The following is a 15792-nucleotide window of genomic DNA, read 5'->3' as shown; positions in this document are numbered from 1 at the left end:
TATGAAAACTAGTCAGGCTCTACGATAGTCAAGTACGTCTCGAAGTGCATTGGCGGATCCAAAACTCTTTTTCAATAAAATGGGAGCATTGACTGTCATAAAAAGGGCCCACTAGTCATGCTTTAGTGATTTCCTATATAATCAACCAAACTGGTCCCGCATATGATTGAACACCAACACTCAATTAATATTTATTGATTGATTATTTGATGTTTAATGCAACTTTCAACACTAGTATACCATTTCGTAGTAGTTAGTTTTTATTGGTGGAGAAAGTCGGAGTGCCCACAGAAAATCACTGACTATCAAATACATCAAAGATTCGGATATATACTGGATGATAATGGTCTTTCACAGATTGTCGAAGAACAAACAAAGCAGACTTGAGATCTCATAAACATGTTTAACCCCGCCGCATTTTTGCGCCTGTCCCAAGTCAGGAGCCTAGGGCCTTTGTTAGTCTTGTATTTTTTTAATTTTAGTTTCTTGTGTACAATTCGGAAATTAGAATGGCATTCATTATCACTGAACTAGTATATATTTGTTTAGGGGCCAGCTGAAGGACGCCTCCGGGTGCGGAAATGTCTCGCTACATTGAAGACCTGTTAGTGACCTTCTGCTGTTGTTTTTTCTATGGTCGGGTTGTTGTCTTTTTGACACATTCCCCATTTCCATTCTCAATTTTATTGCTAATTACAAATCATCCTAATAGTTTTACGAGGGTGGAAATAAGGGTATATGATCATAACATCGTTTTTTTTCGAAATGCGTGTCATTCCGTCAAGAAAAAAACAAGCGGCAAGAAAAATTCCTCTATACAGCAAAGCAAATTGGGATAAAATCATACTGGAAGTATGTGGAATCTAGTCTAACTCCACCAGAAGATAACATCATCGAATATTGTGGCTGTATGAAGAGATTCTGTGGACATTCATTAAGCACAAATGAACTCTCACCACTGAAAAAAGATGGTCTACTGCATGCAGACCCTTTTAGATAAAGCAAATATACTTAATCAACAATTCCAGTCTGAAAGAACAAGCTTTTCAAACCTGGAATTCCAAAATAGATGTGGATCTTTAAACAAAATCTATTCATCTATGCCAGCTAAATCCACACAAAGCTGCCGGTCCAGACCAAATTACGTCTAAGATTCTAAACGAGCTAGCCACCGACATAGCAGTGTCACGGAATAGAAGTTCCTTCATAACATAAGTTCCAAAAGGAAAACATATTCGGGAATATTATTTCCATTGAAACTTCTGTTAGGCGGAACAAATATACGTTGACAGCAACAATATCCAGTATCATCTCCCAAAATTCGTATGAATCTGGAGAATTTCCAATAGACTGGAAATTGGCCAACGTCTGTCCTATCTTCAAAAAAGGTAAAAAGTATAAGGCAGTAAACTACCGTCAAGTTTCTTAATATGTGTATAGTCTGCAAAGTCATGGAACACATAATTACCAGCAACATCATGTCCCACTCAAATAAACAAAACATCCTGCATCCTATGCAGCATGGGTTTCGCCAAAAATATCATGCGAAACTGAACGATATAAATGATATAACACTAAGGAAAGCAAACAGATTGCTTAATCATGGACTTCTCCAATGCTTTTATTTTGACAAAGTAAGCCATTCACTTCTGATCTATAAGCTAAGGCACTACGGGATTGAAGGTAGAACCAACAGATGGATTCTCAGTTTCGTGAGTGGGAGACAACAGTCAGTAGTGGTTGAAGGAGTAAGCTCTAGCCTTATTGATGTTGAGATTCAAGTGTACCTAAGGGTTCAGACAGTCCTAGGTCCCGCTCTTTTCCTCTACTACATCAATGATATATCAGAGGGAGTTCAATCTAGAACAAGATTGTTTGCCAAGACACCATCATTTATTTACCTCACAATAACAACAGATGCAGATACCACAACACTGCAAGAGGACTTTGGACAGGAGCAAAAATGCTTTTTTTTTTTTATATCTCAACCCTTCCTTCCCCTATACCTCTAGCCAATGTAGAAAAAACAAACACACAACAATACGTACGATACAAATCCCCTATAAGTGAATCAATATTAAAGCCAAAAATATGCAATCTTTAATGACCTGACAACAGTATCGTAACTATATCCCTTCTTGATAAGTCTGTTTAAAGGTTTTGTTAGCTTTTGAGGTGAATACTGACATTTTTGTGCTTTGTAAAGAATATTACCATAAAAGATTGGATGTGAAATACCTGAACGTATAGGATGTCTCCATGTTGAGTTATATTTATGAATGATGTCCTTGTACTGATGATAAAATTTAGTAAATGTTTTGACTAGTTTGTGATATGGATAACCCTGGTGTAATAATTTTTCAGTAATACATAAATTTATCTCGCTAAAATCTAATACGTTGTTACGTAGCACTGTAAATTGACCTGTGAAGAAAAATTATCAAGATTTCTGTGTTTCAGTGAATCCCTATGTTTGATGTGTTTGTGCTTTTGATTTTTCCATTGGTGTGGGGACTTTCCATTTTGAATTTTCCTCAGAGTGCAGTACTTCTGTGACTTTTTATACATAAATTCTCATTTTCTTTCAGCTGTTTACCGACCAATTAACCATGGTTTGTAACAGATCTTGTTATACATTTTTTCTATCCTATATGACTTAAATGCTGGAAAAAAAGAAGTATGTTAATTTTGCCAACATTTCAAAGTCAATGTACCATGACTGACTGCGTTGTTCCAATGGTAGGCAGGCAAACTTTCTATCAAATTCCCACGAAGGATTATACCCATTTATAATTTTCATATTATTGCTCCTGATGATCTGGATCTATCCATAAATTCCGATCTGAATACCCAGTGTGGTAATGAAGATTATAAATGTTATAAAACATTGAAAACCATTTATTTTTTTATACTTGTTGTCCTGTAACTTGTCTGTGGTTGTTGAGCAGATAACTGAATAAAATATTTTTTTTTATACTTTTATTTTTTTCTTTTGCTAGCGAATCCCTTAAGATCAGCTTTTTTAACAAACTGTACTCCATCTTTAAACTTTCCAACCTGTCCATCCACATAGCCACCCACATCATTCCGGTCTTTTTGTCTAAAATTAAAAAAAAATGGTTAAGTACATTTTATCAAAATGAATGGTGACATGTAGATTCCAACAGTGTATCAAATAAGATATTGTATTCTCCTTTTGAGACAGTTTCATTAAATAATTCACTTGTCATGAAAATAACACTTCGTAGAGGACAATGCTCACTTTAGGCTAAATATGACCTTGAATTTCACTTTTATCAAAAAATTGTAAAATTTGGGGGAGTGGTCTAGCGTTTAGTTAGAGAGGTCAAGTGCATCGAGCATAGTGCAATGCAATTTGGTGCCATGATATCTCAGAAGCATGAGTTTGAATCCTGGCCAGTGAAGAACAAAAAAACTTGCTTCCGCAAATTGATAGATCTAACTTGTTGGGCTGATATTTAGACGTATTATATATACAGAATGTGTTTTTCGCTTGTATCACCATCACTAGATAAAATCTGTTGTAGAGTTGTCACTGGTGCAGACATACTTATAAAATAATTATTTCTGTGGCTCCATCCTACATTAATTTGTAAGATCCTCTCCAATAGATAATTCAGCTGATCTGTAAAAATTTCATCTTCATGCCTTAGATATTATCATGTACTCTGTTAGGATGCTGATAAAAACTGATGAGGAAAGGCAACACCCAGCCAGCGAAAGCTTTATTTCTGTAGAGCCTAGGTGGTCGAGTGTTCTAGCACGTCAGGCATAGTGCAAGATGATTTGGTGCCACAATATCTCAGTAGCATGAGTTCAAATCGTGGCCAGGGAAGAACAAAACATTTGCTTACACAAATTTACAGATCTAACATTTATGGGCTGATATTTAGACATATTATATATACAGAATGTGTGTTTCAGCCTTGTATCACCATCACTGGTGGTCTGATGTATAAAATGTGTCGTAGAGTTGTCAGTTGTTTAGATGTACTTATATGTATAAAATATACATGTACCCCTCTCCAACATTGTAGATAAGGATACAATTCAAGACTAAACTTTCTTTTATGTTGACTTTGTATGCTGATCATATTTTATTTTTACTTTCACTTTATCTTATATAGTTTTGTCCAAAGCATAGAAATGTGTAAGAATTGTTATTTAGGGTGAGCATTTCCTAGAAGTGGACTGAAATTTTTTACCTATTTGTTGATTGGTTTACTGAAAAATTTAACTGATTACAGCATCTCTCTCTTATAAATTTTACCCAAAATGCACCCCAAAAAAAAGAAGTTTTGTCATATCAGGGCAATAACTTCTATGATTGGGTCCTTTCAGAATTTCGTCTGTGATCTATTTGAAGATCTTGTCTTGCTCAATATTTTTGTTTTGAGGTAGATCTCTAAAATGGTTTTCAAGAATAATGTTTATAATCATTCAACGTGCTTATGTCTAACATGTTGAATACAGTTGTGTTACTTCAACATGAATCGATGTAACCTTTCCTTAAGATACACTGTAAACATACCTTCTTTTGCCTCTGTTTGGTGCAACTTTATACCCTAAGCTTCTATCCTGTAAGGAAACGAGGTTCATATTTATAACACTAACTAATAATGGCAACTATTCAATGCATAGCAGTTTTCTTAAAAATTAACAAGTTTGAGAAATATTGTATTCAGAAGCATCAAAAGAAAGATTTAAAAAAAAAATGAAGACAACATTTTTTAAAAATTCAGAATGGGTTTCCTTGCTTATTTTTATTTTTGAACAATATACTTTAAAGATAAAATCTAAATTTATATATAACTATTATAAACTTTATTATCAATTTCAAAGACACTAAATTAAGAGGTGTTGAGTTTTTTACTTACTATTTCTCTCTGTATTTTCTCGTTTGCCTTCTCAGTTTTTTTCATAGTAATGAACTCTTTATAATTGTAAAATTTGTTCTTTGGTGGCTGAAACACAAGAAATTAAAGTCTTGTCAGTTTTAATCATAGAAATTTGTATCCAGGCAACGTTTCTCGCAAATATAAGTTTGTTGAACATTCTGGTTCCAGTTGAGTGAGTTAAAATATTTTAAAAAGATGAAACGTGGTTCATTAGTTTTGATTTTATACACTTTTTGTATTGGCTACTAACCCATAATCTGCACTTATTTTGTTGAGGCTTACTGACAATGATTAACTAGTAGGTCCAGTTAGATCCCCTTTTAGCCAAAAATATAACAGTTTTACAAAATTGTTAAAATGTAAACTTTTAGCTATTTATTGGAAAGTAGAATACTCCTGTTACATAAATATGGACAGTTTTGACAATACAATGCATATATATCAGGTACTAATATCATTACATCATGCTAAATTACTGAAATCTTCATAACTTTAGCATTTGAGTTAAATTTTAGACGGTTTCAGTCTTAAATAGAAGTGGCCACATTTGTGTTCATTCTTAATATCTAAATGCAAGTTGTACTTGATGATAATACATAACATATATTGAGGTTGAGAGTGAACATGGATGTGGCCACTTTCATTTTTGACAAAAAACACCTGAAAAGAGACATATTATGGCATATTTGATAGATTTTTTATATTTCAGCTTGAAATTGGTGGTCTTTAATGACTAAGCCAGTTCAAATCTTTCACATAAACTAATTGAATCGACTTAAGAAGACACTAAAATGTTTAAAAGTGTTCATAATCTTTCATCAGATGAACCTGAAGTTATAGGCCATAATCGGCCTACTCCTTTGGTGACCATTATTAAAAAAATTCTTTAATCGTTATTTTTCTCAAATTTATACAAGAGTCGCTTTTCAATGTGCATTTAAAAACATTTGTCTAATACGTTTCTGTAGATTTAAGGAAAACACGAAGGTGTTCTGACAATGACATGTATATTCAAGTGTAGAGTATAACTCAACAACATGATGGATATTATGAGTACCATTAAAGGGATGCAATACAGTTTCAGGAGAGGTAACAAATAATTGTTCCTAAATCTCCAGTTTTGAAGTGAATTTTTTAGCTCAGACTTTGTCTGTCTTTAACCTCAAAACAATAACCCTACTATACCTTGGCGCCAAGTTGTACAAGGAGAGCCACCATTGCTTCATCTTTTTTATTTCCTTCAAAACCCTTTATACCAAACTTTCTAACTTCAAATCTTGCTCTTTTCATGTCAAATTCTTCATCTGAGTTACCATCCTTCATTCCTGTATGTTTTCCTAATCCTTTATTCTAGAATCAAACATTTCAATACAATTTAGGATAAGCTCATGAATAAGTATTTGAAATACATATTACAATGTATTCATTCAATTGATCCTCTTTTGAATAAAACAATGTATCATCACTATGTATGTTTACTTTGAAATAAATGTAGTCAAATATGGTTATAAACAATAAAGATAACTTGGAAAGTAGGCGAAGGACAGACTTAGCTTAAGCAGTGAATTCACTCCTTTTAAGGTCAAGTTACAGTAAATGGACTATGTAACAGATTTTGCATACAACTTTGGCTGGTGATCAACCGAAAATTGAATGCATTTATCTCTTTAATCCAGTTCACATATTTTCTTATGATGTGAACTTTTAAAAATACAAATGCCAAAATTAGGGTGTTTAACCTGATATCAGGGTTCACTGGACATTAAAAAATGATAGTGCAAGCAGGACATGGTGTCCTATGGACACATATTCTTGTTTCCTTTATTTTTCAGAGGAAAAACAAAGTTGATTTTTTGCAATGAAAAAGAACTTTTAAAAATTATCAAATGAATAATTCCTATGTACTTTGAGCACAGGCAGTTGTCTTTGATTTTTTTTTTACCTATATACTTTAATATAACAAGTTTTTTTTCAAAGACAGCTGTCTGTAGTTTGAGACAATAATTAACTCTATATAACTGTTAGAATTTACCAAACAGTTTGATAAAATATCAAACAATTCCAATGTCCCATTAAATAAATATTTGATTTAAATTCTAAAGACATGATATATATCATACATATATTATAATTTACCTTTCTTTTTCGTTTGCTAGGATTTTCATACACAACAACCTCAGGACCTGATGTAGGTTTGCCATTTTTATTTTTCTGTGAGATTGATTGTTTTTCAGATTCTAACTTCTCTTCTAATTCGTTTAACCCAAGTTCATTTTTCATTTCAAAAAGAGTTCTTTTTTGTCCTGTTAATTTACATATGTCTTCATTCTTAATATTTTCATTCACTCTTGGATTCAATAAAAGTTCCTTCTTTTGTTTCTTCCTTTCCTTTTTCTTTTGTCGTCTGTTACCTTTACTGTTTGATGAATCTTTATTTAAATCATCCTCATCTGTTCTTTGTTTTTTCTTTCTCTTTTGTTTCTTATTGAAACTTTCATCCAGAAAGCTTTCATCTGGCAATTAAATATACAAGTTAACTTAGCACTATAAATAGAGCATGCCAAGAAATGGTTGAAATTTTAAATGAACATGTGTACAGTAAACACAATTATGAATGTAGTCTTGTGGTAGAACATATTCATATGTTGGTTTTCTAAGTGAATTTTCAATAGTTTTGACCTTAATCTGTAATCAATTAGTTTATACATTGTTATATAATGTGATTTACACACACAAGCAATATTATTTGGGGGTGGGGGGGGGGGGGGGGGGGGTGGGGGGTGGGGGGTGTCTGTTGGGACAACACATATGTTGTATATTTGTCAAGGAGGTAAGACAGGATTTAGTAATTTTTCAGGTTTTGTAGATTGGTGTAGCATATTTTTTATAGATAAGTTAAGTTTTTAAATCAATCATCATGATCATTTAATCAGTGATTGTTATCAAAATTTGTCTGTATTATACTACCTACTGTAATCATGTAACCTCTTTAGAAGACTGTTTGTGATATTCTCATCAGCCATTCTCCTTCACTTCAACTTCATAAGATATTCACCACTGTACAAAATGATTCCCGGTAAAACAAATTGAACTCAGAGAGACTCAGAACTTGTCCCACCTGTAAAGTAATTTTAAATGATAATCAATGACAATTAAGAGAAAAATATATAAAAATAAAAAGAAGAATGTATCCAAGGACACGAATGCCCCAACTCAAGCTTTTCAATTTTCCCAGTTAAAAAAGGGTAATATATAACTCCCAACCCAAATTCAAACTACAAATGTATGGCTGTGTGTTGTGGTTCTTAGCATTTGTCTGATTTTCATAAAGTTTTGCGATTGTATAAAAACTTAAACCATTTAGACAGCTTTAAAAGGCCTAAACATGAAAAATAAGTGACAATTGTGCTTCTGCATGTATGTTTAAAAGAAATGATAAATCAAAACTTATTTTCTCTAAATAATTTATCAGCAATGATATGTTGTGCAGGCGCGGATCCAGAGGGGGGGTTCCGGGGGTTGGAACCCCCCTTTTTTTTGACCGATCAATGCATTTAAATGGGAGCATATATAGCTGGAACCCCCCCTTTACTCTGGGTTGGGAACCCCCCCTTTTTAAAATGGCTGGATCCGTCCCTGTTGTGGGGAATTATGTTCCTAAGTACATTTTTTTTTGTAATTCTCGGTTAAATTATGTTAATTTGTACATTGGCTCATACATGAGGGGTCCTGAAATCCCAGTCACAAATTTAAAGAAATCAAAATCCCGACATTCGAAAAAAGAATTCCTGGATCCCAAAAGGATCAAGACTGAAATCCCGAGCTTAACAACACCTGATCCCGGAGTCCCGATGAAGGTCCTACCCCCCCCCCCCCCCCCCCCCTCCATACATGTCATACGCCAAATTTTAGTTCTTTTTATGATAGTCTAAGTTCACATCTGATGGCTGGTTGAACAATTATTCTGTAAGTTAGTGACAGGTCTATGTAATGCTCTTCTTTCTTTTTCTTTAGGTATACAATATTCCAACGACTTGTTCTATTCTAATAAGCTTTTTCATACTTTAGTTTTTGCTCTAAATTTTAATTATGCTTTCAATTTTGCACATGTCCTTATATTTTTATTTGAACTTAATTTTAGTTGTGCTTCAGTTTTGCATTTTGACTAGTTTAGCCTACTTTTGATATGTATTTTAGTAAGGGTAACAGGAATGACCTAATAACACTGTTAGTATCTGAATAACACTTGTAATGACCAAATAACACTTGTAATGATCGGATAACACATGACCAAATAACACTTGTAATGACCAAATAACACTAGAAATTTTAATATTAGCACAAATTGGTAACTTTTAAACATTGATTATCAAATAATATTACTGTGAAAGTACTTTAATTCGTGGGTATCAATTTTTCGTGGATTGAGCAATATTTACATGTTCGTGGGTTTTTAAATTCGTGGATTTTAGTTTTCTAAAAAAAAATTGCAAAATTAAAGCTTTTAGAAACAAAGGTTACAAAAAGTCTGGATTGAAGGAAATTGCAAAGTAAACATTGACCCGTGTAAATCATAGTGATAACACTTATTAACCCATGATACAGTGATCAACAGATTAAAGACCATCAAAGGTGTTAATTAGGCCATAAACATGTCACCTATTGAAAATTGTTACATAAACAAAATTAATGCTTTAAACGTATCTTGAATTGTCAAATAATTCTTATCACAATCAAGCCCAGCATGAAATTATTGTTTTCCATATATACGAGAACTATGAGTATATAAAATGGAAACACTTTATCATACTAGCATATCGATACCGGAAATCTGACTTTCATCGATCAAAAATATTTTTTATGAGAATTAAAGGATCAAAAGTTGTACAGTTTAGGTTATTAAAGATTAAATGGGTATAATCCTGCATGCACTTGTAGTTCTGTGACTGCTATTAAAGTATTCTCAGATTTGGCGTTAATCAATATATTCTCTAGATCATATCAGTGGTCAAACCTTCCGATGGGGATTTTTCCATGTCTTGATTTGGACAATGGCTGTTTTATTTCGTTGGACACTTAAATTCGTGGGTAAAGTCATCCACGAAAACCACGAAAATTGGTACCCCACGAATAAAAGTACTTTCACAGTATATTATAAACTTGTGTATTTGATAACTAAACAAGAATGTGTCCATAGTACATGGATGCCCCACTTGCACTATCATTTTCAATGTTCAGTGGACCGTGAAATTGTGGTCAAAACTTTAATTTGGAATTAAAATTAGAAAGATCATATCAAAGGGAACATGTGTACAACGTTTCAAGTTGATGTGACTTCAACTTCATCAAAAACTACCTTGACCAAAAACTTTAACCAAAACTTTAACCTGAACTTCGCACTATCATTTTCCATTTTAAGTGGATGTGAAATTGGGGTCAAAAGTCTAATTTGTCATTAAAATTAGAAAGATCATATCATGGTGAACATGTTTACTAAGTTTCAAGTTGATTGGACTTCAACTTCATCAAAAACTACCTTGACCAAAAATTTTAACCTGAAGCTGGATGAACGAACGAACCGACGGGGGCACAGACCAGAAAACATAATGCCCCTCTACTATTGTAGGTGGGGCATAAAAATGATTTATAGCAATTAGATAAGTTCATAAAGATCGTTTTAAATAAAGTGCCAATAAGTCTGTACATCAAACATGGCGACCATGTCACACATGGTATATATGGGTTATCCTTGGTCTGAGCCTTGGTCGCCATGTTGGATGTAAACACTATATTTATAACAATATTTATGAACTAACCTGTCTATCATATATAATTTTTAAGTTATAAAAACCTTTAAAATATACTAATATTTAATAATCAATGTTAAAAAAGTCACTAATATGGGGACGAAGTCCCCAATTACGGTAGAAAAATCAATAGAAAAAAGAAAAAAAAATCAGGAACATTTTCCAGAATTTTTCATTCTACTAATGAACTCAAATCGTTAACTTTTTTTTTCAGATCTACTTCCTGTTCCGGTTGTGTTGCTTCCTGTTCCGGTCTTGTTTGAATGAGACATTGAATAAAATGTATATTTATCAACATATCAACAAATATAGGAAGGAGTTCAACACCCAATCATTTTTAATAATTGTTTGATATGAAAAAAACGTTACATGATAACAGCGTTTCTTTGTTTACATTGAATATGACGTCATAACTTAAATAACTGCACAACTAAATCCCTAACAACAGAACCAATATCGGAAACGTTACGGTATTTCCGTTTCTTTTATCAACATGTTTCAATAGAAAAAAATTAATACAGACTTCGTCCCCATTCACAGGTAATGCCTGCCTCATATTAATGTGCTAATATTAAAATTTCAAGTGTTATTCTGTCATTACAAGTGTTTATATTTGGATAATAACAGTGTTATTTGGTCATTCGAGGTACCGTTTTATTAATGCTAAGCATGTATTTCAATTATATGCCTGTGCTGTAAATGTTATATAACTTGTCTGCATGTTGTGTGTTTAAAGGGAAACTTCGCAAAAAAATCAAAAATTGATATTATGTCCATTCTGTATAAAAATGCTCAAATTTATAGATATTAAAGTTTTATTCCGCTAAATAAGAGATCACCATCGATTTTAAATTTTGAGTATCAGTTCTCTACTCTCCGCCATCTTGTCACCTTCTCCGATGAAAAATCCCGATATGTCAATAAACCACAAAGGAACAAAACTACAGTAAACGATGTAGTCGTAATTGCGTGTCGATATCTTGTCAATCGTACGGTTGTTTTATCTGACTGACTAACTTGATACGGAAAATGGTCTTATATTTTTAAATAACCATATAGTCTGTTATTTTTAAACTGATAATATTGTAATTAGTTAAAAAGTCAAAGTTCAAATCATAAAATGATAAATAAGTGTTCCGTGGAAATTGTTTTCGAAAATCTAATTCGTTCATAATTCTTTCAAGTAATAAACTTTATTTAAATAAATTCGGATCTTCCCTTATCTGATCACCAGCATGGCTAAAGGTATTACTCCCAAAGGTATTGGAAGGGGTGTAAGGTGACACGTCCAGGTATTCAATCGATTTCCTGTCCGGCGGGCTTGCAAGTTCATGCATTGTTTCACTTCTGTAGGTATTGATCAGTGTACACGACCGTTACTTATAACTTTCCATTTAGAACTATCAGGTGCATGTATAATATACATTTTTGTCTTGCGTGTCCGAAAGTGAGTCATTACTGAACTCATACGCTTGTTTATAAATAACATTTCTGGTGTAAAGAATATTATTTATAAAAAAAAAATAATACAAAAAAAAATAATTGAAGAAATACAAATCTATTTACATATTTTTCCAAGGGTTAATTTGGGAAAATGTAATATATACTCGTTGTCAATAGTTTAGGACAGATTGGAACATACCCGAATTATTGATCTAAAAAAATGTGCGCACTTGTCGACGATTCGTGTATACATACGCCTGGTAGAAAGTTACGGAACTATAGTCAGTAGCGCAATTTAAAATATGTATACATGTATACATTGAACATAAGAAAGAAACATACATTTTGTGTAAATTGTGGTAAAAGTTTTGTAAATAGACTAGTCCATGTATGCCAACAGTATGTAATCAACGAATTCGATAGACTATTGTAAACCAAAAGAAGAAGAAGAAAAAAAAGAAACAATTTGATTTAAATACAGGTCAATTTATAACTTGCTTTGGTTCATCGAAGTTAATAGTAAACTCACAGATTTATATATCAATTAAATTGTTCTCGAATAAAGGACGAAATTCGTCATCATCACAATTGTTCCAACATTCATGTAAAATATATGCAACTGGACGTACACTAATAAACCCCAAGGAATGTGAATATTTTCTAGGAAAACTATTGAGTATCAATTTCGGGATTTATTTTCTTTCTTGATATTCAATGACAGCAATTTAAAGAATAAACTGCTTGTCGGATATTTGTCCGCTTTAGGGGTATTCTTGCAAGTTGATAACATTCAAAAATAGGGAAGGATAACATTAAATTCGTTGTCTTTTAATTTTAAACATCGTTGATCAAATAGTTATTTAAGTATATATATACGTTGGGAGACGACGATTATTATAGTTGTCTCAGATTTTAATAAGGACGTTCCCCATTATGAATAAATTTGGTTGACGTTTATCACACTTGAAAAGAATATCTATTCGTAATTTTTCGATTCCATTACAAAAATATTTTTTTCTTTATTCGTACATATTATATTCCGCTTCGGTAGAGTTATCTTCAGATAGTTTCATATATTAATTAATACATGGCTTTCAAAAGTCTAAATGTAAGTGTTCTCGTACATTTTTTCGCCTAATAAAGACAAATAAAAATGATTTAGTAAAGCTATTTCTAATTTCTAAGTCCCCCTTTTTTATGAGACATAAATCAAGGACAAGACTTGTATATCATTTCATTCTGACATTGAACTAAGTTTCCCGTCTTTAACCGAAAATTGTGTATTTCTTAGTAAATTAACTTATTTGAATTCAAATAAATAATAGCACCAAATATAATTAAATAATTCCACGGCGACCAATTTTTATTTGTCACCAACTTGAATATGTATTTTTAATGTGTGTATTAAATGCTACCACTGATCCGAATAGACAGTCACACCTGGCAAGGTGTGCCCTAGAGGCGAGGTTAAATACCGATGTGCAAATAACAATTTACCTTTCAACAAGCCATCTACGAGTATTGCCACAGAACCGTGAATACACACATCGTATAAACCTAGCCATAGCAGAGATAGTAAAAGGTCAATAATAGTACACCAACATATTGTCTTTACAGATTATTGTACTTTAATTTGTTCACCTTATCAGTCCGAAAATGCATTTATTAAAAATAAATTTATAACTTTTTTGTGTTCGAATATATACGTTTAACATAGATAATTTATCTCACGAATGAGTACAATTGAACGTCTGTGCGTTTCATCTTCTTATTATCGGATGGTTATTAGATAAAGCATAAGTCATCGGCGCGCTTACGATTACGTTAAAATATGATTAAAAACCAAGACTTTTAATGATTGTATTTTAAATCCCAGCATGCAAAAATCAGAAGAAAACGTCACGACCTACAGGAAGTAGTTGTTATTTTTTCATTAATTATTGAATTTCTCCTTTATTACTGCACATATAGCGATAAAACTTTGTGAATATATATATTATGTCATAATGAACATATTTTAAAAACCATAAGTAAAAAATCGTGAATTTTCCCTTTAATGTTGTTAATTTATTTTTTATATTCGATAAAAAGCTCGTAAGAGCTTATGTTTGTACTGGTATATGTGAACCGAATCAAAATAAAACTTTCGCGTATTCGTATTCTACTTCTAGGAGAGAACAGTAAATTATATGGCTTTGTTTACAACAATATTGACTACGGAACGTCTAGCCGAAATAATCTGCATTGACCATGATACCCTTAGTGACTTACAATTAGTCTCGGACTAACTTACACTCTACCAGTAGCGGTATGCGCTGTTAATCTTGATAGTTATGATAATGTTTACCCTAAATTACAGTAAAATACTTTTTAAATGGGCGCAGACATCTTGAAAATAAGGTCGCCATCTACACGCTAATGCAAACTCGTACCTTTACAATCTCGTCCTCGAGTGCAATACATATCGATTGTAATATGAAGAGTGAAAATATGATGAGCTAAAACAAGATATATAATTTCATTTATTAGCACTATATTGAAAAAAAATCCACCCAAAAATTATATTATTTATTTTGCAGTTGAACTTATCATTTGTCCTTATGTTGTTCGGTCATGACTAATATGCTAGTCATGCATATTTTCCACTGGTCACCCGGCATCATCTTCTCATTCTATGATCGAAATAAATCCGACAATTTGAGCTAAAACTGAGAAAGATCAAAACCCATTTCGTTATACTTTTACATTCACCATCTTAAACTAGAAGATCAATTAAAAGAAAATGTACATTCCGAAACTGACTTGAAATAACAAGTCAACCTATATATATATCTCATCCTCTTCATGTAAATTATAATTCTAATTTTATCTTCATTATATGTTTATGTCTTAAGAATGACAATGTATTGTGCATTGGTGTCATTATGTACCGTCAGGGACCCTTAATTGGAAAATAAAGAACTTTGAACATTGAACTTTATAGTTCATATGTGAGCGATGTCTGGCGCATTCTTAATTTTGGAATATTGAGGATAAATTTTGATTTTCGAATCACACATTGCCTTCATGAGTTGAAACCTTATAATGTTATCTTTTTTTATAATAATATCTAAACTTCTCCTGAACACGATTTGAAGACTGAACTGGTATGTTGTAAATCATGTTACCTGTTCTAAGCTATTGTAACTTGCATTACGAAATCACAGGTAATTTTTTAGATTGCATTTACAGATCCCCATGCACATCTCCCTTTTAAATTCTCCGAAGGGTGTTTTTTTTTGTGGGAATAATATTTAGATCTATTAATATTTTTTACTCATGACATCCGTTTATTTTTTTTATTTTTTTTTTATCTCTGGATGTCCGGCTCATTTTTTTGTCGTTGGTTTACACGTGTGTCATTGACGTATACCTCGCATCTCTTAATATTCATACCACTATTCATTTTTGTCCTGCCTTATGCAAGGTTAACCTTTTACTAGGCCAGGATATTAATTTTGAAAATCATCATGTCCATACCCTCCCGAAAGTCAAATGGTCGCCCCTTACCGTGCAAGATTTGACAAAGTTAGATATATTGCGATCACTTGCATCATAGCATGCACCAGCTTCTCTGAGACAAG

At 32.4% G+C, this 15792-nt stretch overlaps 1 protein-coding gene across 6 annotated transcripts; it reads right to left on the bottom strand.

Moving 5' to 3' along the window:
• Nucleotides 1–2882: 2882 nt before the first annotated feature.
• On the bottom strand, nucleotides 2883–14595 carry LOC139513090 (40S small subunit processome assembly factor 1-like). Of its 6 annotated transcripts, none has more exons than XM_071301264.1 (7): nucleotides 14517–14595; nucleotides 7891–8037; nucleotides 7056–7432; nucleotides 6105–6269; nucleotides 4899–4985; nucleotides 4553–4599; nucleotides 2883–3100 (listed from the first exon to the last, which is right to left on the bottom strand). In XM_071301264.1, exons 2-7 carry the CDS (start codon nucleotides 7940–7942, stop codon nucleotides 2980–2982), a joined length of 849 nt encoding a protein of 282 aa, XP_071157365.1. In that variant the 5' UTR covers nucleotides 7943–8037; nucleotides 14517–14595; the 3' UTR covers nucleotides 2883–2979. The 6 variants fall into 6 exon arrangements, with proteins under 6 accessions (XP_071157365.1, XP_071157362.1, XP_071157366.1 ...); XM_071301261.1 differs by having other exon boundaries at nucleotides 14463–14589; XM_071301265.1 differs by having other exon boundaries at nucleotides 14537–14588.
• Nucleotides 14596–15792: the final 1197 nt, after the last annotated feature.

The sequence above is a fragment of the Mytilus edulis genome, chromosome 2 (genome assembly GCF_963676685.1).
Source record: "Mytilus edulis chromosome 2, xbMytEdul2.2, whole genome shotgun sequence".
Classification (NCBI taxonomy): domain Eukaryota; kingdom Metazoa; phylum Mollusca; class Bivalvia; order Mytilida; family Mytilidae; genus Mytilus; species Mytilus edulis.
Note: the sequence above shows the minus strand (reverse complement) of the source record. Positions and strands in the feature narration are given on the sequence as shown.